The sequence below is a fragment of the Cydia strobilella genome, chromosome 3, assembly GCF_947568885.1.
Source record: "Cydia strobilella chromosome 3, ilCydStro3.1, whole genome shotgun sequence".
Lineage (NCBI taxonomy): Eukaryota > Metazoa > Arthropoda > Insecta > Lepidoptera > Tortricidae > Cydia > Cydia strobilella.
This window is the reverse complement of record NC_086043.1, coordinates 8,323,167-8,350,318: the sequence shown is the minus strand read 5'-3', so window position 1 is coordinate 8,350,318 and position 27,152 is coordinate 8,323,167. Positions and strand designations below refer to the sequence as shown.

Here is a 27,152-nt window from a genome sequence, read left to right as displayed (position 1 = left end):
TGTGATTAATGGAAGTAACCCACTGTCTTGTTATTTAGTAGTTACCTATTTTGTTTATAGCCTTTTCATACGTATAAAACCTAGTAACATAAACAATAGACACTAAAAACTCTTCAATAGCAAATTGAATCTGCAAGTCTAATTCATACAAAACAAACGCGTAGGGACTACGAGGATAGTTCCTTATCATATTATTTTAGTACTTTGTTAAGTCAGAACAATACTGCGACAGTTTCACTGCGGCAAGTTAGTTTAAGTAACAAAGGTAGGTACTAAAGCAATATACTAATTTGACGGGTGCTTGTTTTTTATTGCCATTATGGATGTAATGGGCTCGTGTGGGACGTGAAAGTAATATTAATAGTGCTAAAATAAACAAAGATCCTCATTTAAAAGAGCAGGCAAGTTGGATAATTTTGTAATAAAAATGTACGGATTCGAATTTACTGACCGAGCGCGATCAAGAAATTTATGTACTTCGGGGCGAGATAGGGTAGAATTAATAAAGCAAATCTGGCCACAAGGTTCGACGAACTTCTTTATGTCTGCTAGTACATGGCAAAGCAGTGCGGTTATACGAGCGCACGGCACTAGTCAAGGCATGATAATAAAGCCGTGGAATATAGTGCCACCTCCCTAAGGTCGAAAGGAACAGAAAGGTCAACGATTTATAGCAGTGGATAAATGGCGAAGTTCACTGTAATTTGTTCGCGAACTGCGATTTCTACGGAGTGACATGAGGTACGGCGCATTCCGAACTCGTATTTAAAACACGGTCAAAGAATTCGGACAACTCGTTCGTAATGTAATATGTTAGGATGAACGCGTCGTAATGACGTTATGAAACCAGGTGTACATCAGAATGAGATATTTTGGTCTCTGACTGTACTGTACTGTACCTAAACCGTTGCTTCGTCCATGTTTGTAGCGGACAAAAAAAATTATGACGTGAATGTTAGACTAACATCTCTATACCGAGCATATATTATGTATACATATAAGAGCGCGTAAAGGAGAAGATATACAAACAAACATTAGATATAAAAGGTGCCCACGAAGAACCCGAGAGATTTCAACGACGCATTTTTGAGGCCTAGAGAAGGAAAAAATGTTATATGAGTTTATCAATTAAGGATATTTGGACTGGTTTTGCACTAAGTAATAATAAAAAGTTTTAACTCTGAAACTAGGCGAATTCCAAAAAAGTTTATAGAACATTTTAGTATTTAAATATGATCAGGAATTACTGGAATAAGTATACTGTTAAAATCACACGGGTTCCTCGTGGCTGCGTGGTATATTCAAGTAGGTACTAGATATCCCACTTAGTTACGGGATTGTAAAATTGATTAATGCCTAGCAGCGACACTCTTAACTAAGCATTAGGGTTTAAGATTAATTAGCTACAAGTCTACAGAACCAAAACAAATATTGTATACCCAAATATAACAACATATATGGCACTAGGCTGTACACATATATATTACCTAAAATATTGAATGATCTGCCAGAAGTTGTTTGTGCTAAATATTTAAATGGTAAACATATAAAAAATGTCGTTAAAATGCACTTATTAAAAACTAACGACACAAGCTATGTATACTAAGAATCATATTTTTGATAAGATATAGGATATAATATTGTTTTTCTTTATGTTATTCTCGAACTCCCCATCGGCACACAAACCTCCATAAGGTTTTGCCTACGATGGGTCTTGTAATGATCTAAAAAACTGTAATTTGCTTCCTTATTCAATAAATAAAAAAATAAAAAAAAAGCTGTGTTGACGATAGTAAGCGGCAATCGAAACCACTCATATCGGCGGTCCATCGAAAGTGAGGGAGCTGTTAAGATTGAGTTTGAAGCGAAGCCAAGAGCATCGTTGAGGACAGGAAGGTGTGCGAGTTATGAGGTCTTTCTGATTGACATGACAACGTACCTATATACATGCTGGATGACTCTGGTCGCACGTGGTCGTCGACGTAGGTGGTGCCGAGCGTGAGCAGCGGCGAGCCGCCGCAGCCCAGCAGCAGCTGCGCCACCACGAACACCATCACCGGCAGGAATGTGCTCGGTGAGCTCTGTTTACAATATTTATTTATGAGTTCCTGAACAATAAAATTTTAAGATTTATTTTTAACTTGACTTCTGATACCCGACCCGACTGCTTAAGTGATACAGGACAGGACACTAAAAATATTGGATAATGGTGCCCGTTATTTATATTTGATTTCTTATTTATAAGATAGGTTAGGCGGCTTTGCCGTGCCGTGTATCCCGGTTGTACCTAATGTCACGTCCTAAACTGAGACAAATCTATCGATTCCTATACGGCCGTGGTGACTAATAAATGTAGGTATTTTCTTTTCTTCACTCTCTTCCTTTCTTATATGGCTTTATGTTCTCTACATAAATATAGTATAATAATGACATGAATGCGTTTGTTAAAAAGAAAATATGAATGCACTGTTTCAAAATACAGGGGCTCGTAAAGAGCAGCGTAAGTAAAGTTCTTACCTTAATACAATTTTCCGGCCTCAAGTTATTAGGAGACAGGCCTTGGGCTAGAATATTCTTCTCCGGTGGCCGGTAACAAATATTATCGGCTGATTTATTGTTAACTGTCATTTCACTATTAATTTCTGCTATGAAGTGAGGCACCACGAATACTAATGAACCGATGCCCATTATTACCGCACCTAAAAAAAACGTAAATAACAATAACAACTAAGAAAATCTGTAAAAAGTAATGAAATAAATTCATTTGTATATATTTGTAAATAAATAAAATCTTAATATACATGTTCGATTGTGATTGATCTAAGCAACATTGCTCATCAATATCTATCTAATATGTGATCATACAAAACTTGCCAGATTATGTATTTTATTGGGCAATCGAACTGTCATTGCAGCTTCGAAAGTTGGACCACATAAAAAAAACACTGCACCATACTGGTGAAAACTATGACTAAAGAAAAGAGATGCATTTCAGTTATTTTATACTATACTTATTTATATTTTCAAAACCGAACGAGTGCCGAAACACATAACTAGCCCCGTAGGTTAGTTCTATTACTATTGATGTACATAATAAAGAAATTGACAACAAAAACAGACCGTTCGCTGCTTATTCGCGATGAGACTCAATAAGATAATGGGTTCATAGAATTTCATACCGACTGCGATCCAAACAGGAATGTGGCGTCGACTGCCGAGATACGACACGAAGATTACGGTAATAACGTTGCCGATCTCGTAGCTGCTCGCGATGAGCCCCGAGAGGCTCGACGGGATCTCGAACCGTTTCTCGATCGTCGTGATCACGGAGTTTATGTAGCCGGAGCTTAGGGCTTGTTGTAGCGTCACGAGGATCGAGAGGAAAAATACAAATACCTGCAAATGGAACATTATTAAAAAACAGCCTTTTAAACGGCTTGGCATGTCTGCGGGTTTAGTTGATTAATAGCTGAGCAGTATGTAACTTATCAAACAGTCGTTGCCTTGTGATCGATCTTAAACCTATAAGATGACTAAAGTAAGTAAGGTAGTCATAGCTTGAAAGAACTGTTTATACTAATTTCGACAAGTTTCTCGAGTTAAAGTCAAGTCAAGATTCAAAATAAAGTCAAATTACAAGATATCGGCTGTTTATATTTGCAGAATGATATAATGATTCAAGTTTGTAGTTGTTTTATACATTTCAACCCATGTAATAAGTGTTGTTTAATACTTTGATTAAATTTAGGACTGCGATAATTCGTTTTACAGAGAATACGTACGAATTTCATATCAGCTTTGTGAATATAAAGTACGGTTTAATTACTATTGCTTTAACCTCTTACAATATTCTAGGATCGTGTTAAATTTTTAATGTTTAGTAAAAAAAACTTACTTTAATACTAGAAAAACTCTGAATGAATAGCGGTCTCCATGAAAGGATACCGCAGTCGCGCGCATCATGAGGAATGTCCAATATTTCTGGGAATAACTGGTGAGGTTTCTCTCTTTCTCTCTCGCGTTCTCTGTAAAGAAACCACATGTTCAACACACATCATTTTCAAGGAACCTTGCAAGGAGCTTGGTCCTTGAAGATCCCTTATTACACCTTATAATATATATGTAATACCGTGCGATTGTATGTCCGCCTGCTTTAGATTTTTGTATGAAAGGAGACTGGTAGAAATAAGTTTTAGCGACAGATTGGATTAAAATTTAATTAAAAAATACCCTGAATATTTGTTTGGCACACGGGGTATGCGTATACAAAGCCGAGTGAATGTTAGCCTTCAGTGTCCTTAACTACTCAAACATTAGTGGTTTCCCAGTAATGAAAATTGTTTATATGACATCAATGTCTGCTTTGTAATATGTAGAGCTTTGAAAAAGGGTAAAAAATGCTTTTGAAGTGCATATATTTAAAAAAGGCGGTTATTAATATTTTGTTGTCTTAATTTTCTGTTTAATAATGTTTGTATTTTTATGTCAATGTAAATTTTATTTGTGTGTCGTTGGCGTACGTGTCGCCATTATTTTTAGATTAAGCCAGGTCCCCACAGAAAACCAGCGCCACGGTTTGCCGCGGCACTATGCTGAGTGGGGATCCTTTTTGGCGTCCAAATGTTTTTTGTCTGCATGCTTTTCTTTTTTATGTACTATGTTGTGGCGTCAAATAAATGTATTTTCTTTCTTTCTTTCTTCTTCTTTCTTTCATATATACCTGTCGCATATGCCGGCCGAGGGGTTCCGGCTATGGCACTTGACGGGGTCCCGCGGCGGGTGCGCGGGGAGCGGGGGATGCGCTGCGCTCGGCCCGGGCCCGGCGTCGTCGGCCTCCGCACCACCTGACTCCGCGTAGAGTCCCGTCATTGCGTACATTGACTCTTGCCTCCTGAACAAACAGTAGGTAATAATATAACGTTAATATACACATGGCCAACATTTGGTCCTACAATTTCAGTGTTCAAGAATAATAGTTGCAATAAAGTTTAAATTTATGTACCTAACTGACTATTATGTATATGTTATCGTATAGCAGTTTTATGACACACTAACAGTTTTTATTGTTCATCATAACACTCAATTTCGAAGTAATTGTATTAACATTTATAATATTACAATACACATATTTAACCTAATGGTGGAAAGTAGGTAGATAACTGTGGGAAGCTTCTGTTAATCATCACGTACAACAAACAATTGCATAGTCGATGTCAAAAGTATGCACACATGTTTCGCCTTAATACAGTGGCATACGGTGCAAAACTGTAAACATATCGATGACATCGAATCATTTCCTCAACATGCTCCGTATTAAAAACGGAGTAAACACAAATGGAAGTTCTAATGATGCATTTAAGCCCCACGGAGATGAGTAGGTACCTGTGTAAGAAACCACGTAGTTGATCCTCTGTTTTTTCCGTCATTGTCAATGAACTAGCTGCTTCAACAACAAAGGAGAACGAGATGCGAACGAACGAATAAAATTTTATTGTAACAACGAACACTCACAATTATTGGACTCTTATTTACACAGGTTTTATACTTTTGGATCACATCATAGAGCGCGTTGTTCCTTACTAATTAGTATTTGTCCGGAAGGCGTATCGCGCGTGCTCGAAGAGCGTACCTGGTCTACTAAACATATCAGAATGAGTAAAGCGTGTGTGTTGTTGTCTGAAGTGATATCGCCCGATTAAGATGTGAATGTGGGCCAGGTGTCGCAAAGATACGGCGATGAGTTATCGGGTAAGAGGCCGGTGGCTCGGGTGCTGTGGTGACACACGTGGCGGGGCGTCACGGATATCGTGTTACAAATGTTACAACGTAAGTATTAGGTTATTCTTAAATGTCCACGTTTTGAGGATGAATTGTCTACCTACATTCTGACTTTTTCGGCGCCTTCACAAATATTAAGAACAGAATTAAGATATTAGCTTTGGCAATCAAACGAAAAAAGGCTCATTGCTGCATGGTATATACCTACTATATAGTTACACTTTACCTAACTATAAGCGTTACGCATAATTATTATTAGTCATGACTTTTTAACCTTAGTCATAATAGGATAATATGGATATTATGTAATTGGCTGTCTAATAAATTGTTAAAGATGCGACCAATACACCTATGCTCCAATAAAACTTAATGATTTTTCTTGCTGAAAGGGCGTCGTGGTTGAAGGAGTGTAAATATGTATCAAAGAGAATATATAGAATAGAGGGGTACTGTCATAGTAAATTTACTGCCATCTATCGACACACGATTAAAACTAAAAATATAAAAAAATGTGGTAGCGCCATCTGTGCGAGAACTTAGACTTTATTCATCTTATAGTTATATAGGTCTTTGTATGTATTTAAAGCATTTGTAATATACAATGCGAGTATGTTTCGGAAAACTTCAAGAAAAATAAGTCAGTAGCTCCGAAAAAACAATATCTAATCTATTCCTGGACAAATAATGTATGTTGTTGACACTTAGATAGACATATTAGACATGCACAGATGAGATAATTCAATTGTATACCTATACTGAGCCATCAATTGATCTGATAAGAATGGTGACTCACTGTGTAGCATCAACCGTAATAGGTATATACGATAAAATTTTCACGTGGAAACAACGTATGTTTATATCTTTCGCATTAAGCATATCAGCATCAGCAGTAAATCATTTCAAATCTCGTACTATTATATAGGTAATTCCTACCTATTTATAATGAAGTACCTAAATCAAATTTAATAATGACATGACTTTTTAAAGTAAATGTGCATGGTTATATGTTTAAAGTGGGAGTAAGTATCATTGTCAACGTTTATTCCTATATTCTCGGCGAGGCCAAAATTACGTTTTCACCTCAGCAGCTGGAACAAGACTACTTTCGTCACTCTCTGGAGTGAGGAAAGGCCGAGTTTGCTCACTCCAGGGAGTGAAGAAAGTGCGACTTTCCTCACTCCAGGGAGTGAAACAAAGTAGCTTTTTAATTTAGTGAAGGCCATGAACTCTCACTTCATACTTTGATTACAATTTTTTTTGTTTCTCTGAATTATTCTGTGTAATTCGAAATACATTTTAACCTTTAAAATGTTCTCACTACTGAGGTGAAAAATTATGTGTGCACGAGAGCAAAGTTATTTTACATCTCGTGCTTTTGAGTCCCTCGCTACGCTCAAGATAAATACTCGCAAGAAAAACCAACTTTCCTCTCTTGTTGCACAAATAACTATTGAAAAACGCGAACGAAACCGAGGTAAACGCCCGTGTGGCATTTTTCAGCCGGCAATTGATGCTGTCACTATCTCGTCTTCTGCAGTTTTAGCTTACTTTGCTACCCAAAATACATTTAAAAGATTAATAAAGTTCATTGCATCATAGGGACAATATTTGTTACATAAGCCGAGGGCAGAATATACCTGCAGCGACACCAGCTGCAGTTAATGAGTTTTGGCAAATAAACTATACAAAAAACCGGTCAAGTGCGAGTCGGGCTCGCGCACGAAGGGTTCCGTACCATTACGCAAAAACAGCAAAAAAATCATGTTTGTTGTATGGGAGCCCACCTTAAATATTTATTTTATTCTGTTTTTAGTATTTGTTGTTATAGCGGTAACAGAAATACATCATCTGTGAAAATTTCGACTGTCTAGCTCATCCGGTCATGTCGGTTTATGAGATACAGCCTAGTGACAGATGGACAGACAGACAGACAGCGGAGTCTTAGTAATAGGGTCCCGTTTTTACACTTTGGGTACGGAATCGTAAAAATAAGTAACTTTGGCGAATATGCTTACACTTATTTTGTTACTTTTAAATCATTCAATTATTTTTCAATGAGAATGAGAGGCCCCATGAACATTTGCGACATCACATCATACATACATCATTTGTGTTGTGATGTCATAGTATTTATTTAATTACAAAATGTATAACTAAAAGCAAAGACCTTCAATTCCATGCACGAGTGTAGAAAAACAGTATGTATATGTAGGTATGTTGGAACTTTAGCCGTGAAATGAAACCTAATCAATTACACACAGTTAACGTTTAGCAACGGCATAAAACATTTTCCACGGAGTATAGTATAATATAATATTTAACGAAGTCAGCATAAAGATGAGCGTTCTGCTCGAACGGACCTGTTTTGATCCTCGATATGTATATTAGGTAATATAAATATCTGGGAGATGCTTTGCTCGGAAAACATATAAAATAGAGATAACACCTAGCTAGATCGATTTTTCGCCCCAGAAAACCCGCCCCATATTGCAAATTTCATCGAAATTATTAAAGCCGTTTCGAAGATCCCCGAAATATATAAATATGTACGAGTCTATATAGTAATAAAGTTTTGCCAACCCTAATAATTGCTGGTTGCAACGCTGAGCCAATCGGAGCCGATAGCGCCTGAAAGGTCCAGCCAGTAACGTGTCACAGGGCGGACACGATATACATCAAAAATCACCTGCGTTTCTACGTGTGAACGGCACGTCTGTACACGCGGCATGCGTCATTGTGTGAGTAAGTTGCTTAAAAACAGTACTGAGCGGCCGGCAAACGGCCGTCAATCTGCTGTCGCGGGGCCAGGTAATTCGAATCGGGGCGGGGCGGTGGGTGGCCGTTCTGTATGATAATCCTATTACTTATTCTGTGCCAATGTCACCCCACTGGCCATACCACGAATTGACACTTGACGTTTACGTTCGCGACTTCGTAATCTCGATCGCACTGATGTATTGGTGCGATAGAGAGGGAATGCTATCGAGTTAATTACTCGACACTCGAAAGTGTACTGAGAAGTATAGTATGATAGGTTTTGCTTTGTAGTCTATAATTAAATTAGCAAAGCTTCACAGGAATTGTTTTATTGACGGTACAAGGGACCCAACTGTAAGCACAGTGCGTCTCCGTAAATCTATATAACCAGTTGTTTGTAGTCAATTGTTTTTTTCAACCAAGAAAATGTAAAAGGTTTCGGGCTATAGATAGGTAATATGACTACCAGACCTTTGCCCCTTCTTGTGCTTTGACCGCTTTTCCATCGCTGGTGGTGCCCCATGTACCTCTTATCAATAAAAAAAACCCGGCCAAGTGCGAGTCGGACTCGCGCACGAAGGGTTCCGTACCATTACGGAAAAAAACAGCAAAAAAATCACGTTTGTTGTACGGGAGCCCCATTTAAATATTTATATTATTCTGTTTTTAGTATTTGTTGTTATAGCGGCAACAGAAATACATCATCTGTGAAAATTTCAACTGTCTAGCTATCACGGTTCATGAGATACAGCCTGGTGACCGACAGACAGACGGACAGATGGACGGACAGCGGAGTCTTAGTAATAGGGTCCCGTTTTTACAATTTGGGTACGTAACCCTAAAAATGGCTGACAGACCTGTGGCCCTTCCTGTGCTGCGGCGCGGCGTTGGCGCCGCCCGCGCTCTGCGCCCGGTCATCCGTCATGCTGGAGTCCCGCGAGGCTCACCGCGTGCCCATTACCGACTGTGATCAACTGCTCCACCTGTATAAGAATAATAATCATTATAAACATAAAATAGTTTTATTACTTACCGTGTACTTGTGCTATTAACAGCATGGGTTTAAAGGAAGGAAAACTACATATTGAGTATGTAATGTAGTTTTCCTTCCTTTTATTATTATATATTTTTTTATTTTTGTTTATATGTAATAGGAAGCAAACGAGCCGCCTGATGGGAAGCAGTCATCGCCGCCCATGGACATAAGCAACATCAGAGGAGCCACTTATGCGTTGCCAACCTTTGAGAACCCTAAATACCTGCTTCCTGAAGAACCCCATGTCATAGCATGTCAAGGGAAACACCTCAGAAGGTAGCTCATTCCACAACTTGGCAAAAACGAGCGAGATACCAGCTTGTTCTTTGTTTTCCACGTGTCAAGAAAGTGAGGATGAGCTTTGTTTCTTTGGCGGGAGGTGCGGTGGTAAAAACGTGACGGTGGCACCAAATCAAAAAGTTCTTCAGAACATTTCCCATTGTACAGACGGTAGAACAAGCACAAAGAACCAATGGCTAAGATGTTCCAAACCGACTGTGAGATTGGGATCACCAACAATACGAACTGCCCGATGTTGGATGGAGTCAAGTGGAAGAAGTTGGTATTTCGGTGCTCCAGACCAGAGATGAGAACAGTACTCCATATGTGGTCGAACCTGCGCTTTGTATAACGAAAGCCGGTGACCAGCTGTAAAGTACTGTTTCGCTCTATTAAGCACCCCAAGCTTCTTAGAGGCCTGTTTGGCTTTGAGTTCCAAATGACCCGGAAACTGGACTTCGTTCGTAATGTCGACACCGACTATCCCGATCACAATCCCGATACTCTTGGATATGGTAAGAGGAATGTTCTGGAATTTTGGCGCTACGACAAATGGGCGCAAACATGTGTCTTACTGGGGTTAAACTGGACGAGATTACGTTTACCCCAAATACCCCAATCGGATACCTCCTCAGGAAAGGCCTCGATTTCGGAGTTTTCGGACACAAGTTGCATTATACATTCCAACACCTGCTCACGAGGGGCATTTGCACGACCTGTGTAGAAGCTGAAGAAGATTTTTAACTACCCCAAGTATAATTATTTTCAGCAAATATGTTTACTTAACCTATGGCGATACGATGGCATACGTACGAGGAAATCGCAATAATTAATCCAATAACGTATAGATACACAATACGTACGTAAATTGAGTACACAATACACATTCACAAATCGAAGCAGTATCCCTTATCAATATAGTAAAGACGTTATTATACGACCTTATGTGTTAATTCAACACTGGTCACGCGTGACCTCTATCTGCGGAGATGTCTTTCTGAGAATTGTCTTGTGGAACATTATGCTCAGTAAACAAATATAGCTGTGTTATTCCAACTGGGAGAGTCGGATTCTATGCTATAATTGACGGCCTAGCCTAGTCGGTACTTCGGTAGTGAGCCTGCTTACGAACGAACAAGAGGTCACGAGTTCGAATCCCGGTAAGGGCATTATATGTGTTTTTAACATTATTATTTGTTCCTGAGTTAGGGATGTTACCTTTTATCCAACAATGTATTTATCTATGTATGTATGTACTTATATCGCCGCCTAGTACCCATCGTACAAGTTTTCCTTAGTTTGGGGCTAGGTCGATTTGTGCCCAAATGTTTGTATTTATATAATGTAAGTACTTATAGCCGTATTTATATAATTTAAGTACTTATTATACTTGTTAAAACAGTGTTTACTCATCGATTAAAGAGTTTGTCAGGACGATATTAAACATAAATGTATTTTAATCTGTATATACCAAAAGGTGACTGACACCCACGACCGCTGTCTGAAGAGGTTACTTTCGGAAAATTGTGTTGTAATTCAGTGAAACAATATGGCTGTGTCATGCGAACCGGGGGGTCGCTTTATTGATTTCATCATAGCGCTTATTAAAACAGCATCCCTTGTAGTGCCTGTTAGGACGACATCATTCATTCAACCTAGACCTAAATAAGTATTTAATTCTGTATAGCGATCTATTTTTCGGAGTTACTTTATAGGTAGTCTAGGTGAAATGCGATATTTGCGATATTCATTGAATGTTGTGAGCAGTCTACAATTTATATGCCTCTGTCATACACGATTCGTTACAGTTGGGTTTACTTTGATAATTTGTACATAACATAACTATTAACAGCTGATGGTGTTGTTCGTTTAATATCATAAAGCAATTAATTAAAATAAAACTGATATAAAAAGAGCACGCGATAAAGGCCCGTTGCAGTTTAAATAATGAGTAAAGATTGTGTCACTTTTAATTACTTTCATGTGATAAAGCTAGTTATAGTCACAGGTAGCTATATGTATGTAAACCACGGGGCGAATGCACCTCCTCTAGAAACAAAAGTACATACTAAGGAAGTAAGGGTTCCGAATGTTAGGTATCTGATACAAGTGCCTCTACCCGCACCCTAGTATGTGTAGTTCTAGAGTAGGTGTACGCTGTAAGGTACATGCTCATATCTTTGCTTCCATTACTCCGACTGACCTTTTGTTGATTAGATATTTACTACATCTCACAATAGGTTCCTATTATCTCCAGTTTGAACGAGGGCTTTCAAATTACTAAATTATGGTCACATGAATTTATGGCCAACGTTTCACTGAAAATGCCGTTAACTATGAATTCTGAATCGACGATGCGGGTTCAAAAAGTACCTGCGTGTAGACGGGTTTTAGTAACGGTCGATGAGCGTGGTCAAAGTTTCGCGAATTACATGAAGCAATGACCGCATAACATTTAAGGTGCGTAATTGCGTATGTCGATTAAATATTTCCCCGTTACCGTTATGAATAGTGAATGATAAACCGCAAGGAAGATTGCAGTCAAACAATAACAACGTAGTTGCTTAACGTTAACGTATAATATGAATGTAAAAACTGTATTGTACACAAAACAGGTTAAATTGCAATTAAAAACGTAAATTACCAAAAAGGCGAACTTATGCCTATACCATGACTGATCGCTTCGAGCGAAAGTGCCCAAGAAGTTGACAGGTAGAGGCTTATATTTTAATAAAATTACATCGTTTCATGAATATAATTTTAAAGCTGTCAAAGTAGCCACATTCTTTTTAGAAATCCCCTCAGTCTACGGTACAAACTGTTGTTGTAAATGATATGAAAGACATACAGTCAGCAGCAGAAGTTGCTAAGCGGGCGAGGTGTTTAAAATTACCTTGACACGCTCTTATTCTCTCAACAATAAAGTCGCGTTAAGATCATTTTGAACACCTAGCCCGCTTAACAACTTCTGCTGCTTACTGTACACGGAAAAAGTTTCCTTAATATGTCGATCACAGAAATAATACCAACAAGCTATCAATAACACCAATTGATAAAATTAGAACGGGTGAACGACAGTGGGGGTCAATCATGTGTAAACTCTGTAGGCAGATTTAGTCCATGACTATACCTATAATGCGAACCCACGCAGCGTCAGGAGTCTATATTTGTTATTGCGTTACACTTGATATTATCTTGAGAGCTTTCAGATTATGGGGAGGGAAAATGGAATGACAAACATAGAACGGGCTTTAATATTTTTAGAATTAGGTTTAATTTTAGGGCCGACGTTGTATTGCAGTTGGCGTGCAGTCGGCTTGCAGTTCCCATTGCAGTCGGGTTGAAGTCCGTCTGTACCGGCCCTTAGGGTTCACATTTATTTTAGCAATTTGTCAACTGATAATCTTTTTCTTACGTTGTCTTGAGTAAAAAAATATTAATGTACAAATTATATTTTTACTCAGCGTATATTTTCGTGCAACGTGACGAGAATGTGTCCCAACATAGCTGTCAACTGCAACACTTGTGTCACACCTTGCCTAGTATACTAGAAGTCATGTCATGCCCCTATAATAACGGGACTAAAATTGCATGTTCCAGGGCATTATTTGTACAGTACAAAGTACGATGTAGAACGAACGTTAGCAACATGTGTGAATGATGCTACATTGTCGGTGACAGGGTCATAACATTTTCATCACACTCGCTCAGTAAATGTGGAATTGCACGCAGGCTTAGCGGGAACTATAGAAAAAGCGTTTTCCCTAGGGAGTTGAAGTTTCTAGTATTATAATTAACAGTTTTTTTTTCTTTATACTTCATTTTTGTATCGCAAGTGTGATGACAAACATTGTGTGTAACTCGGGGCGTAATAATATTGCAAACTCGAGTCTATAAATCGCTCCGGCAAGCTGTCGCGCTTTAACTATACTCTCGTTTGCAATATTTAACTTACGCCCCATGTTGCACAATGTACTATAACATAACGAAACTTTAAAGGCGGACGTTATATCGGTTATATTAAATTTACCAAGACGTTTCTGCCTGTCACGTAGGTCACAATTACAATGGTCTCAAGTGATATTGATAAAGTCCACCGATAACTTTATAAGCTGAATTTACTTTTTAACTGTTTTTAACCGACTTCCAAATCTCAAAAGGAGGTTATCAATTCGGTTGTATGTTTTTTTTCCTCTTTAATGTTTGTTACTCCATATCGCCGCTATTTTTGGACCGATTATGAAAATTCTTTTTTTTATTGTAAGTATATACATACAGATTGGTCCCGTTTTCGTCAAAACGCAGTTCTGATGATGGAATCCATGAAGAATCGAGGAAACTCCTCAAATGTTAAAGGCATACATATAGTGATTTTAGTATTTTCATCAACAAATCAAATCAAGCATTAACATTTAAAAAACTGACATCTAATGAAGTGGAACTGCTGATGATAATCAGAATGGAGCTCTTCAACGACACATGTTCACGTTATTGCCGATTTGTCCTCTTCGTTACGGACCCGGACTCGGACCCGTATCTGGACATGGACCTGGTCCCTAGACCTGGAACCAGCCCCGGATCCAGACCCGGACTCGAACCCGGACCCCGACTCGGAGTCGGACCCGGACCGAACTTGGGCCCAAACTTGGCCCCGGACACGGACCCGGATCCGAACCCAGACCCGGAAATGATACTAGAAAAGTGGGTTAGGTTAGGTTTAAACTGCGATCCTCACAGAACCGAACTGCTATCAGAAAATTAGGTTAGGTTAGAACTGCGATCCACACAGAAACGAAATGCTACTAGAAAAGTGGGTGGTTTTACTTCCTTATCTACATAATCAGGCAAGCAGATGCTGTCTTTATCATTTTATTGTATGGAATCGTGCACCATCAACAATAATCTTTCACCGGCATCCCACATGGTAGTCGGTTTTTTATTCTTAAAAATTATAAAGTAACAAAATCGGCGATTAGGTTGGCCATTAGGATAGGGCCCTAACAGTTATATTTGACAAAACATCCGTTCCCTCGTAGACCTGCAACATTACGTAACCTTGCAGAGTAGATCTGTTGCCAAAATTTCACTCCCGCACATTTTGCTCAGGCAGAATAGCGAACTCCGCTGCGGACTAAACGTGACTACGGGAAACCATTAAATCGTTTAGCTCCTATGTTTGCTGCTTATCTTAATGTATCTGGTTAATTAAACAACGAAAGCGGCTTACTGAATGATTTTATGATAGGTACGTTGTTCCCAGTTTTTACCTACAACTACATGTTTTATTGCTAGCTATGAAAACTATCAAGGAGCCGCCACGTACCATATGACAACAATTTAGTAAAAGCTTATATAAAGTCACACCCTTTGGTAAGTAAACTAGACGTCAGACGTCTGGCTGCCAAACATATTTGAGCAACGTAAAAACATGTCGAATAACAATATCACTTTGTTGCTATAATGAGTATAATGACATGAAAATGTAGGTGGTTAAATATAATGCAAACCACACACTCAGTAATTATCACATTACGTATATCTGTACTGACATTACTATTGACAGTGTAAGTATTTATTTATTGTAATGAAATAAGTTATAAGACATTTTTAATGAAAGGAAGGACTATGATCTATTTTGTCTGGAGTGTATAATTTAAGGATAGACACTAATAATTAGATCGTAATCTATTGTGATTTCAAGAAAATTTCGATAGAGCGTGCTGTTGGTCGATCAAACAGGACATTAAAGGCGTACCTATTCGTTAGGCTGACAGCGTCTATTAGATTAGTGAATGCGAAGCCAAGATTTATGTGAAACAGGGTGTGCGTTCAAGGTTAACGTAGGCATTAACCATGCGTGGGGTCGATATTTTCTACGTCTTTACTAGATTTACTAGTTTATTCATTCTCAAATTACGACAGGCAAAATTCAGTCGTCATTAAAAGCATAACGCTGGTTGCGTGTTTCCAATCAGTTAGGTTCTGCGATTTCAGATGCGATTGCGTCGCCGTTGCGTCACGTTTGGCGTTTTGGAGTCGGCTTATCTGTGGTATTGTCTTACTTGCGTTTGCGATTTTAGCAGAAATTGAGCGTGAGCTCTCGTCAAACAACGTCAACAACTAGCATTGGTTTATAACATAATGGTGCCTCGAGGATATCAGTAATATGTTTGCGGTCCGATGATGTAATAATGAAAACAGATAGCAAAATTGCTTTCACGGACGAATATCCAAATAGACAACCATCATAAATTAGGGCATTCAACAATTTCCGAGTTTAAGCTGTGCAATCTTCTTTAAACTGAAGCGAGCAAGAATGAGTTCGCAACGTATCAAAAATGTAAGGTCACCTAAACATTCAAATTTGTCCTTAATAATACATTGTTTCAAAAAGTGTGGCAGTAGTTACGCGTCCGCGCCGCGGCCTCCGTGTCCGTCACGGAGGGAAAGGCATGAGGCCGCGAGTGGGCGACGCTGCCGGCAGCTTAGGATCGATCCAACCAAACACCACATTTCGATACCAACCTCAGAACCTCACTAACAGGATCTTCACAATCAATATTAACATCAAGGTCAGACTGGTTAAGCTATGTTATTAACGTTTGTTCGGGTGATCTAATCGTATTTAGGTATCTGATTTAGAGTAGTGAATGTGAACTGTGGTATTGTTCAAATCTTCTAGGATTTAAAACTTTACCGTTAGTACCGATTGCATATGGCCCAACAGTGCTTAAATGCTTAACACAGTGCTTAAGTATCTTGGGAAATTAAGTAATCTTCTTTGTGTGTCACTTGCGATTATGATTGTGATAAAGCTCCGAAACGTTCTACGTTAGAACGTTGCGGACGTTTTATAGTAGATGGTAGCGTAGCGGAAAATTCTAGTTTAAGTATTATTTTTTTTACTTACTTAGCATAGGTACCTGCTACAAATCAGTTGCATGCAACTAAAACTTCCACCCCGCCCTTAAAAAACCACAAGAATTTCTGGTTAACCGTATATGTTAACTTCAAAATACCTAGTTGCACCAAAATAAACTGTGGTATTGTTAAAATCTCTAGTGTGTAGGAGTTTTTTTATTTTACTAAAAATGAGGTAACGGTTAGAATTTGCTGATTGCTTAACGTCATGCTTTGTTTTTTAACTTGTCTCAACTATGATCACTTGATCAGCACCAGCATTAATGAGGACTAACAATTAACTCGAAGTAACGGGTGTTCCACTGACTTCTGCCACTGTTTACTCAGGAAACAAACAATGACAATACTGACAGCTTAAAGACCTCACCTTTGGGAAATAGTGCACTAGATCAATAAACTCAGTGATCACGATTATAAATAACAAGCAAGAGACAGGAAGCAAGATGGCTGACGTAAACAAAACTGTATCTAAAGTTACCTACCTACTGCTGCCCAAGAGCAGTCGACGTGTGTTCTGTTTATCGAGAACCGGGTGAAGGACAGCCATTGTTATATGAGCAGATTCAGAGCAGAATCAAATAATTGCGAAAACAAGCTACCGAACTCAGTATTTTATTCAATGAGCTTACAGCATTAGCACATTATTAACTAGTAAAAAAGTAAAGAAACTATAAGCAGGAAGTTACTAAAGTAAGGCAGGTAATTCGATATTAGCATTAGCCAACCTTTTGTTTCTATTTAATGTGCATATAGAAATTATAGAAGTGAATGCCGCATGTGGACTAATGTCAGTCGGAGACTGGACGAATACAAATCGGGCAGGGCCGGTTCGGTCGCAGCCGCACAAGCGTGAATCATTAGCTAGTCGGTCAACGTTAACTGCACGTGTTGTGCGCGCGTTATATTGAAACGTCTACGGATTTATATCACTGCCTCATACACATGAATACCCGATTGCAAAACAGTGTTACAATAAAAAGGTAACAAGATAACTCGGCCAGAAATTAGTAATCATTAAAAAATATGACAGATTCTTTATGAGCAGTGTTTGAAACGAAGCAGTATCATAAAACATTGCGTGGAATGATACTTACGTGTCAGTTTATTGTTCACAGAGATCGCTAAGAGCAACAGCTCAATCGAAAGAAGGTAGGATGAATCACCCTGGAATGACCCATACATAAAAACAGGGCCGTAATTTGAAGGCTTTAATGGCTGAGCCACGGGTATGCGGCGGCAGTTTGGAAAAAAACAAGCACGGGAATATTTGTAGAGAATTCCTGTTGAAGTTCAAACAAGCTAGGAACAGTAACGTTGATAGAAGCGCTAAAAACATTTATTTAATTGAGAATCTACGCTTACAACTCTTCGCCTATTAAGGTATATTCGTTCTGGTGAATGACCATCTATTTAATTATAAACAAAATGTGTTCAAACCCATACCGCATTTATTGTCAAAAAAACCGGCCAAGTGCGAGTCGGACTCGCGCACCGAGGGTTCCGTACATTACATAATTTTAACAATGTATTTTTTATGTGAAACGTGAGTGAAAGGTAAATTGGGGTTTACGATTTATGACGTATTTAAAAAAAACTAGATCTCGTTCAAACCAATTTTCGGTGGAAGTTTGCATGGCAATGTACATATATTTTTTTCAGTTTTATCATTCTCTTATTTTAGAAGTTACAGCACACATTTTACCACTTTGGAAGTGTCTCTCGCGCAAACTATTCAGTTTAGCAAAAAATGATATTAGAAACCTCAATATCATTTTTGAAGACCTATCCATAGATACGCCACACGTATGGGTTTGATGAAAAAAAAAAAAATTTTTTTTGAGTATCAGTTCCAAGTATGGGAAACCCCCAAAATTAATTGTTTTTTTCTATTTTCGTGTGAAAATCTTAATGCGGTTCACAGAATACATCTACTTACCAAGTTTCAACAGTATAGTTCTTATAGTTTCAGAGAAACTACAGACAAACTAGGACAGACAGACAGACATGACGAATCTATAAGGGTTCCGTTTTTTGCCATTTGGCTACGGAACCCTAAAAATGAGATAGGTACAAAAAATTAAGAATAACAATAACAAAGACCAGCTATCCTCATCAGCATCTTTAAGTAGAGCTTCTAGTTTCCTTAAAGAATGTTCAGCGACGCAGGTGGAAAGTGAACTATAAATAGCTAATGGCAAAGCTCTGGAGTGTTTGCCCTACCACGTCCCTGTAAGTGCTCTATTGTTTGCATACAGCTCCAGCAAGCTGAGCGGCGCGCGAGGTAATCGTTCCCGGGATAACCCGAGAAATAAGATGAATGGAGGGAAGCGACTCAAGCGACGACAACGGAAGTCATATAGACAATATACTCCTCGTTCTTGTCAAATAATAGCTACGGGCGGCATGGGCTATTGGTTCCCGAAAACGTTTAACAACGCAAACTTGTCAACAGTTGACCAATCAAAGTGTGTCTATGACAGATTTGATCTAAGGTAATTCGGGACAACCTCTCCGCCCCGCCGCTAAGAAACGATGTGTTGTCACGGGCGTCACGGCCGAATGTATCGCTGCAGCTAATCAAACCATGATTGCATGCATCACGTTGCAACTACGCCGTGTTTGAAACGGGAACGAGGTCGATACCCTGTGGTCCGGGATTTTAATGTAACAATGAGGTCTTTGAAGCAATGTTTCTAATCTCGATTATGGTCGCCTTAATAGGTAGGTAATGAAACATGTCGCGCGAAGAATCATAAAAATGACTTACAACACGTGCCTTAAAATTGACTTACGACATATTTATATACAAATACACCCGGTACATTCATCGGAGCCATAACACCACTATCCTAGAATTATTTGGTATTGGGATCGCAATTGAAACGAGTGGAATCAGTAAGAGATCTAAGAGTGGGTTTGAATGCGGACCTGAATTTCAGGGACCATATGTGACGTTTTCAACCAAAAGGTACCACATTGTCGCTTGTCGATAAGGTTGATTTCAAATTGAAGCTATATGGAAATAGCACCTTATTGACAACCGACAATAAGTACCCTTTTGGATGAAAATGGCACATATTGTAAGCACGTTTACAAGCACAAAAAGGCGTTCCGAATCCTTCGCTTTGTACGCGCATGCAGGTTGTATAATGAAAAGTGTATGAACGCGGATATATTTGGCAGTTCGTTAGGGTTATTTAAGAAGAAAGTTTATTCTTTATTAAATTAGTATGAAAGTTAGGTAAATCTCATTATTTATATGGGCCCCAGGCCTGAAATAAACGAATATTTAATTTAATTTAATTTATTAATTTCACAGTTGTTATACTCAGATAGCATTTCATAGTATTAAGTTTATTAAATAAAAATATGTTTACATACAGGAAACTATAGGTCTACATTATAAGAAATTCTAGCTGTCAGCTTATTTACCTACTTGTTTTATAACACTGTTTGTTTCTAAAAAAAAAAAGATAATAATAAATATGGTACAATACCTTTACAACAATGACTTTTATTTCAGGTGATTCACTCTCATTCCAAAACCTAGAACAAAATTTAAAACAAACTTTAACTTGACGTACAGTCGAGGTCAAAGATATCTTTACAATTTAGTGTTACAAAAATATCTTTACATTTAAATAAGTTTACACACCGCATGACAAAACACGCTTACAACGCACATGACAGTTTTATCTTTTCACTTAATGCATTAAAGTTATATTTGCAACTTTCATCTCACGCTAACAAAGCGATAAAATGAAATCTTGAAAAAGATTTTTCTGTAGGTAGGGTGTTAAGAAAAGTAAGCGAGTAATAATCGGAACCTTACAATTGCAAGAGGCACGACACGCACTTGGACGGTTCGGTTCTGTATCTTATTAAAACATAGTTAAAATTTAAATGTTAAAGGAAGATTTGTTAAGTTTTTAATCGCCGTCTATATGCATTCGGCCGGCAACCCCTTCCTTCCTAATCCCAGCCTCTGTAGTAATGTACTATTTTAAGTATTTTAGTATACCGGGCATATAATTATTTTCAAGTTATTAAGTGTTAGTAGTTGAAAAATCTAATAGCACGTACCTACACTCACTTGGCTACGGCGGCGGTAAAGTGCCTCGCAGTTATCGCCGTTCAAACAAACACTACGTGTAGGTAAACATTTGCCGTGACGCCTAAACGTAACAAGCTTATCGCTTTAGATTCCATTATCACAGACAAACAAACTACAAGTATGTCATGTTTGGCGGACATTTACGACAAGAAGTCTGTGAAAACATTGTAATAAGTGAAAATATTGTAAATTATTCCATCGTGACCGGGTTGGTCAGATCAAAATTATACAGAAAAACATTTTCACACCATCTGCAGTAACCTGTACCAACCTGACAGTGTCAAAACTGACATATACGCTAACGTCTACGTAATTTACTTTCTATACATCTCGCTTGCACCAATATGCGAGTACAATCTGCGCGATAGCGTTCATGTCAGTGCCAAACTGGTGGCAGCCACACTTGTCTTTTCTACGTTTGTTTTAAGGTTTTTACCTGGTCTTTGATGCCCAACATAAACTTTTTATTTAGTTTTAATTTAATAGACAATAACAGTTGGCTTTTATAAACACACTTCTGTTCAAAGGCCTGACACTATTTAATAGAGAAAGATAGTCTTATGGCGATTCCTATAAGAGGAAAGAAAAAATAGTGCCATGCTTTGTCCTTATCCTTATCACCGACTGCATGGCATCATAGGTAGGAGGCGATGGAGAAATACCGAAATTTATAAGAGTGAAAGAGAAAAAATCCTAAGCTGCCCAAATTTTATATGAATATTCTTTCTCTTACCCTGCGCGTCTATAACTACTTGTATATACCATGTCTATGCTTCTGATATCGTGTCAAAACATCACACGCACACATTGTCCTGGGAAAGATAAACAAGTGCGAGTCGGACTCGCGCACGAAGGGTTCCGTATCATTACGCAAAAAACGGCAAATAAATTACGTTTGTTGTATGGGAGCCCCAAATAAATATTTATTTTAGTCTGTTTTTAGTATTTGCTGTTATAGCGGCAACACAGAAATATTACATCATCTGTGAAATTTCAACTATCTAGCTATCACGGTTTATGAGATAGCCTGGTGACAGACAGCGGACAGCGGAGTCTTAGTAATAGGGTCCCGTTTTTACCCTTTTGGTACGGAACCCTAAAAAAGAATCTCGCCTAAATTACTTGAGAAACTACAATAGACATCTTAGAGGAGACGGTTTATAACTGTCTCTGTTCTGCAATACATTACTTTTGCAATAAACATATGAACCGACTCCCAAAAGAAGACATTCTACTTATAGGCCGGTCCGCACAGTTCAAAATGTATGAGAAATCTACATTAATTCTCACATTAGAGATTTTTTGAGATGTGATTACCTATGTTACAAATAATATATTTTGAAAAAAATCTCCACAAAATATGTCAATTTGTTTTTATAAATCCAAATTATTACTAAAATAGAGAAATAAACCAAAACATCAATCCCCACACTAGAGATTTTCTAATATGCTGTTCTCAGGCATATACTTATTAAGTATTTATATTTTCTTCCAGCTTGGCACAGAAACCTGCCCCCAATAACTTTCTTTATTAAAAATTTTTTTACATAAAAATAACAACTAATGTGTACATAAAAATTACATGTTAATTAAGCTCTTTATATTTACTATATTCTACAAAAAAATCTCTAACGTAAATGAATCCGTTTAATTACTATTAACCATTTTTGTTTCGAATTTTTTTTTGTTGCTTATAGAAAATGGACACTCGACTTTTGTTTCACCTTCATAAATCTCTTACTCATGTTAGTGTAATAATAAAAAAAATCTCACGTATATGTAATATTGTATGGAATACAACCATAATTATTACGACGTCCAAGCTATTTAAATTACCCACGCAGGCACTAACTGACGGGTACTGATTCACTGTAGAGAATGTTTGATCGACTTCCATATCTCCGTCTCACTTCAATGTTCGCGGTAGACGATCGGTCCGCTTGAACTGCCGAGAGTTCGCGATGCGGTCGACCGTTAATTCTCCCATGACTAACTTACCCAGTTTCATCGGTACGCGTAACGATTGTTTACGCATGTTTAATTTTGATTGCGCGCTTACTTAACACACCTCAGGCAAAGCTCCGATAAAACGCGCAATGCATACATTGCGGCATATATCTCACGTATGTCAGATATGAGGCTATGACATAGCAATGACAGACAGTGGCAGTTAGTGCCAAATTAGAATACAGACTTTTTTGCCAACCATAAAGTTTAGTGCAGAGAATTTTAAACTCCTTAGTGAAAACCTCACGGTTTATGCGAAATTGAGCGTTAAGCTATGCTATGCTATGCTAATAAAGATGATGGTGTGATTTACGGAAATTAATAATAGATATAATTTATTTTATTGTATAATATAATACATTCCCGTTTCATTTACACCCAATATTATATCTTTTTCCGTAATCAAATGCGTTTATAATTACTGTAACCGTCTGTGTATTGTACCATAATATACGCGATGGTTTGTCCTCCGGGCCCAAAATCGATGATCCCCTTTGATTATTTATTTTAAATGAACGTCAAAATCCAGACAGGAAATTTGATTTTGACATTTACGGCTACTGCAGTAGCAGTCGACAGCAATGTCGCGCTTCAATATTGCTGCAGTCGACTGCATTGCTGCAGAAAACGTGAAAAAGGTCATTCAATTCAATGGGTAGTAGGGTTATGAGATGAAATGACGCAATAATGAAACTTTAGTTAATTAACAATATTATATTAAATCATTATTACATACTATTTTACTCGCAAAAAGGTTTACTACCAACATACTTCTTGGTGCCCAAATGAAATAAATAGTACATTTCGATGCTAGTGCGGAAAGTATGTCATTACTTCACGAGTACCGAGATAGGTATCTTGGCAAGACTCGGGACGAGTGAAGAATGACATTTCCGCACGTGTATCGAACGACGTTTTTTAACACAGTTGCGAAAAAATAATAAAAACAACAAGTGAGGAATAAAAACAACAAGTAAGGAATAAAAACTTGGAAACTTAAAACGCAGCTTAGTAAGAAAATGAATTGAATTCCTCGTTCCTAAATTATACGAAAATGTTATATAAGTTGCCCTAGTTGCTAAGAACAGGAAGAAATATAGCATAGATTGGACTTGGGGAGCCGACCCTTTCACCCCCCTTTTGGGGGGCGTTACGATCTCGTGGCTACCGGGATGAATCAGTTTTATTTGCCCTAAGGAACAATCAATCGTGCCAAGCGGCATCGCCTGAGACAAAAGTGCATACTCAATGCGCTTACTTACCACTATAATTTAATAATCAAATTAATGGGCCCTGGAGAGAAATTCTCTGAAAACCTTAAGTTAGCTCATTTTACTTAAAGGAGACATTCTTTTATTTTTAAAAAGAAACTATATTGCATTCAAAGGTTTTTAATTTTTTTTTTCAATTTTGCTTGTCTAAAAATATTCTTGAGTACTAAATATTCGATTTTATGGAAATTTTGTACGACAGACGAGTGTAAGACGTAAGACCTAATGTTTCTTGAAGAAATGTTATCATTAACATTAACTGTATCGACGTGGTATCGACTAGTAGAATAAAATAGGGTGTTTATTGTTTGGAATTTTTAGTCGGTTCGATTCCCAGGCGAGACAAGCGAATTTCAAAAAACCTTTGAATGCAGTTTTGTTTCTTTTTAAAAATAAAATGAGCTAACTTAAGGTTTTAAGGCACTTTCCCTTCAGGGCCCATAAAAAAATTCCACACTGTATATTCAGAGCACGTCTTATTCTCAACTGTTAGACCTTAGACTATTATAACTTGATCCCAAGTTTCCTTACAATTATACGTAATCGAGGGCCAGGTTCATACTGGTTTCATGTCGCGATGCGCTCGCTGACAAATACCAAGCGGTAAGAATTGCTGACATTTGCGTCTTTTCACTCTCACAGCTCCCACTACTAAAAGCATCGGATGACAGGATCGTTGAAAAGGGACAAACATATCGTTTGACGTTACGTTACTCTTCTCGTGAATTGTCAAAATTTAAAATTCGAAATTAGCTTTATAATTTGTCCGGGCGGCTATTCGAAGTATAACTAAGTGGACGGTCCTTACTAACCAGTAAGATTCAGATCAAGCATAATAGATAGTTGTAAGACTTCAAGGGTCTATTTATATCTGACACAGCATCCAGTATTCTAAACGTTTTGTGAATAGATATAAAAATTTGACAGCTATCGTTTTTCATATAAAGACAGACACTTAATGCATTGAACTATTGAACCTTAACGCAATGCCATAAGCCATAAGGTATACTTTCCTAATATACCTTGAGGCTAATTCGAACTTTGTTATTAAAGATATCATTTTTTTAATTTGCGTGTGCGTTTCGCTCGTACTAGTTAAAATATGTTTTGGAGCGAGCGAGACGATCGGGCGAATGATAACAAAATGATATATTATTGACATCTTAAATAAAGTTCGAATTGGCATCTGTGAATGCCTGGAAATACCGCATACTTTTTAATTTTTTTATGCTGGAAATTGATTTAATTATCGAGAGAAAAATGAATACGTTATTCTTCCATAACTTGTGCAGTTACTGGCAAAAAACTAGAAATGTCCATTAATTGTGCAGAACATTATTTGCTGTTTGTTTCCAAAATCTTGCTGCTATTCTACAAATATAGTAGTGACTCGGGAGATTTTTAAACATGATCGATACAACTACTTCATAACCACCATAGTAAACTTTTCTCTCGGTGTGGGAGTTCCTCGGTCATGAAAAACTTACAAAATAATAATTTGTTTCAATAAATCTATAATTTACATTTTTGTCGAGAGATATTCTGACCGTGTAGTCGTATAAGCTTCATAACCCATTCTACGAAAAATATCTTATGTGGGAATTATTGTTTAAGTAGTATAAAAGATTTAAAAAAAAGTTTTATTTCTCAAAAACGGGAACTGATATCAAGTTGTTACTTTACAGACGGGTATTCAATATGATATAGAATTCACCCATGTAGAAAAATTTGAGTGTGCATTTAATGTAACTTAAACTTTATATTGACTCCACTATTAATCTCCGGTGACATTATTTTATTAAATATAGGTACCTACGTCTGTACCTGCTGCTGAGAGTTCGTGTGATTGTTCAGCTTACGAGAGTCAGTATTCTAAGATGACATGAAATAAGATTAGCTCAATGTTTGCGAAAACATTCATCCTAAATTTCAAATTAGAGGAAATCGATTTCCGCCGAACGGTTAAAATACTTAAAATTGCTCGAATAAAAAAAGAAAGTTTGCGATTTCTCGCTTTGGATTATCTAATTTACGGTTTCAATATCGGGTTTGTCCTCGTTTTATAGCAAGTTAGCGATGGCCGTTTTGTGGCTTTTGTGCGGCAAGCAGCATACAAATAACAATAATTGTTGGAAGGATCAAACGTTGGCGTATGCTTTCTATTAGGTATATCAGGTATATGTATCTAATATGTAATAAGAAACACGTGTTGAGTTGTTGACACTCTTAGCCTTATTGCTCAGTAAATATTTTTTATTGCCCATATGAGTCGTAGCAATAGCATCTTTAGCTACTTTCGTCTGCTATTAGTGTAGACGTATAAAACACACATAGATTTTATTTGTTAGGAAAAAAAGTCACCTAGTTTTATTACCTTTGAGAGTATTGTGTGCTCAATTTAAAATTATCTCTGGAATGGCTGACTATACATATATTAAATCTTTAAAGACTATGGCTATTCCAGTTTAAGGGTGACCTCCGTCGTCGTCGTCCGTGAATCGAGGTTCTCACTTACACCGGTTTTTCTCTTACACTTACTCACAGCTTACACTGGTTTTTCTAGACCAGATTTGGCGGCCCCCGATAAGCTATGAGAATGAGGCTAAGGGACAAGCTAGAGTCACAGTCGAGACAAAATATTTAATTTTTGTGTCTGGCTATCTGGCTACAACCTGCCGCCGCGGGAGCCGCGGAGCGCGGAGGTGAGCGACCGGCTCGCCGGTCATCGGCGCACACGCAGCAACTCTGATTCATCTGCGCAAGCGCAGATGGATTGCGCAATTATTATTTCTATTTGATGACCTCGATGGTCACACTTTGTCCCTATAATGTGTAACTACTTTTGGTATAATGGTAATGACCTTAATGAATAGAAAATTACGGGCCGGGGGAAACGGGTAAAAATTCTAATTCGTAACTTTTTTGAAGCGGCGAAAACTTTTAACGCATGACAATACAATGTTTATATTTTAAACATTCCCTTCGAATG

At 37.8% G+C, this 27,152-nt stretch overlaps 1 protein-coding gene across 2 annotated transcripts in view; it reads right to left on the bottom strand.

The window, feature by feature from the left end:
• Positions 1–27,152, bottom strand: part of LOC134755754 (solute carrier organic anion transporter family member 3A1) — a 70,595-nt gene that overhangs the window by 24,258 nt on the left and 19,185 nt on the right. Inside the window, exons 2-8 of one of the 2 annotated variants that reach the window (XM_063692322.1) lie at positions 20,269–20,317; positions 9,393–9,518; positions 4,721–4,891; positions 3,896–4,025; positions 3,180–3,396; positions 2,518–2,699; positions 1,940–2,081 (exon numbers count right to left, since the gene is read on the bottom strand). In XM_063692322.1, the coding sequence (XP_063548392.1) occupies positions 1,940–2,081; positions 2,518–2,699; positions 3,180–3,396; positions 3,896–4,025; positions 4,721–4,891; positions 9,393–9,460 (910 nt within the window). In that variant the 5' untranslated portion in view covers positions 9,461–9,518; positions 20,269–20,317. The remainder of the gene's footprint in view (positions 1–1,939; positions 2,082–2,517; positions 2,700–3,179; positions 3,397–3,895; positions 4,026–4,720; positions 4,892–9,392; positions 9,519–20,268; positions 20,318–27,152) is intronic. The other variant, XM_063692323.1, reaches the window with a different exon arrangement.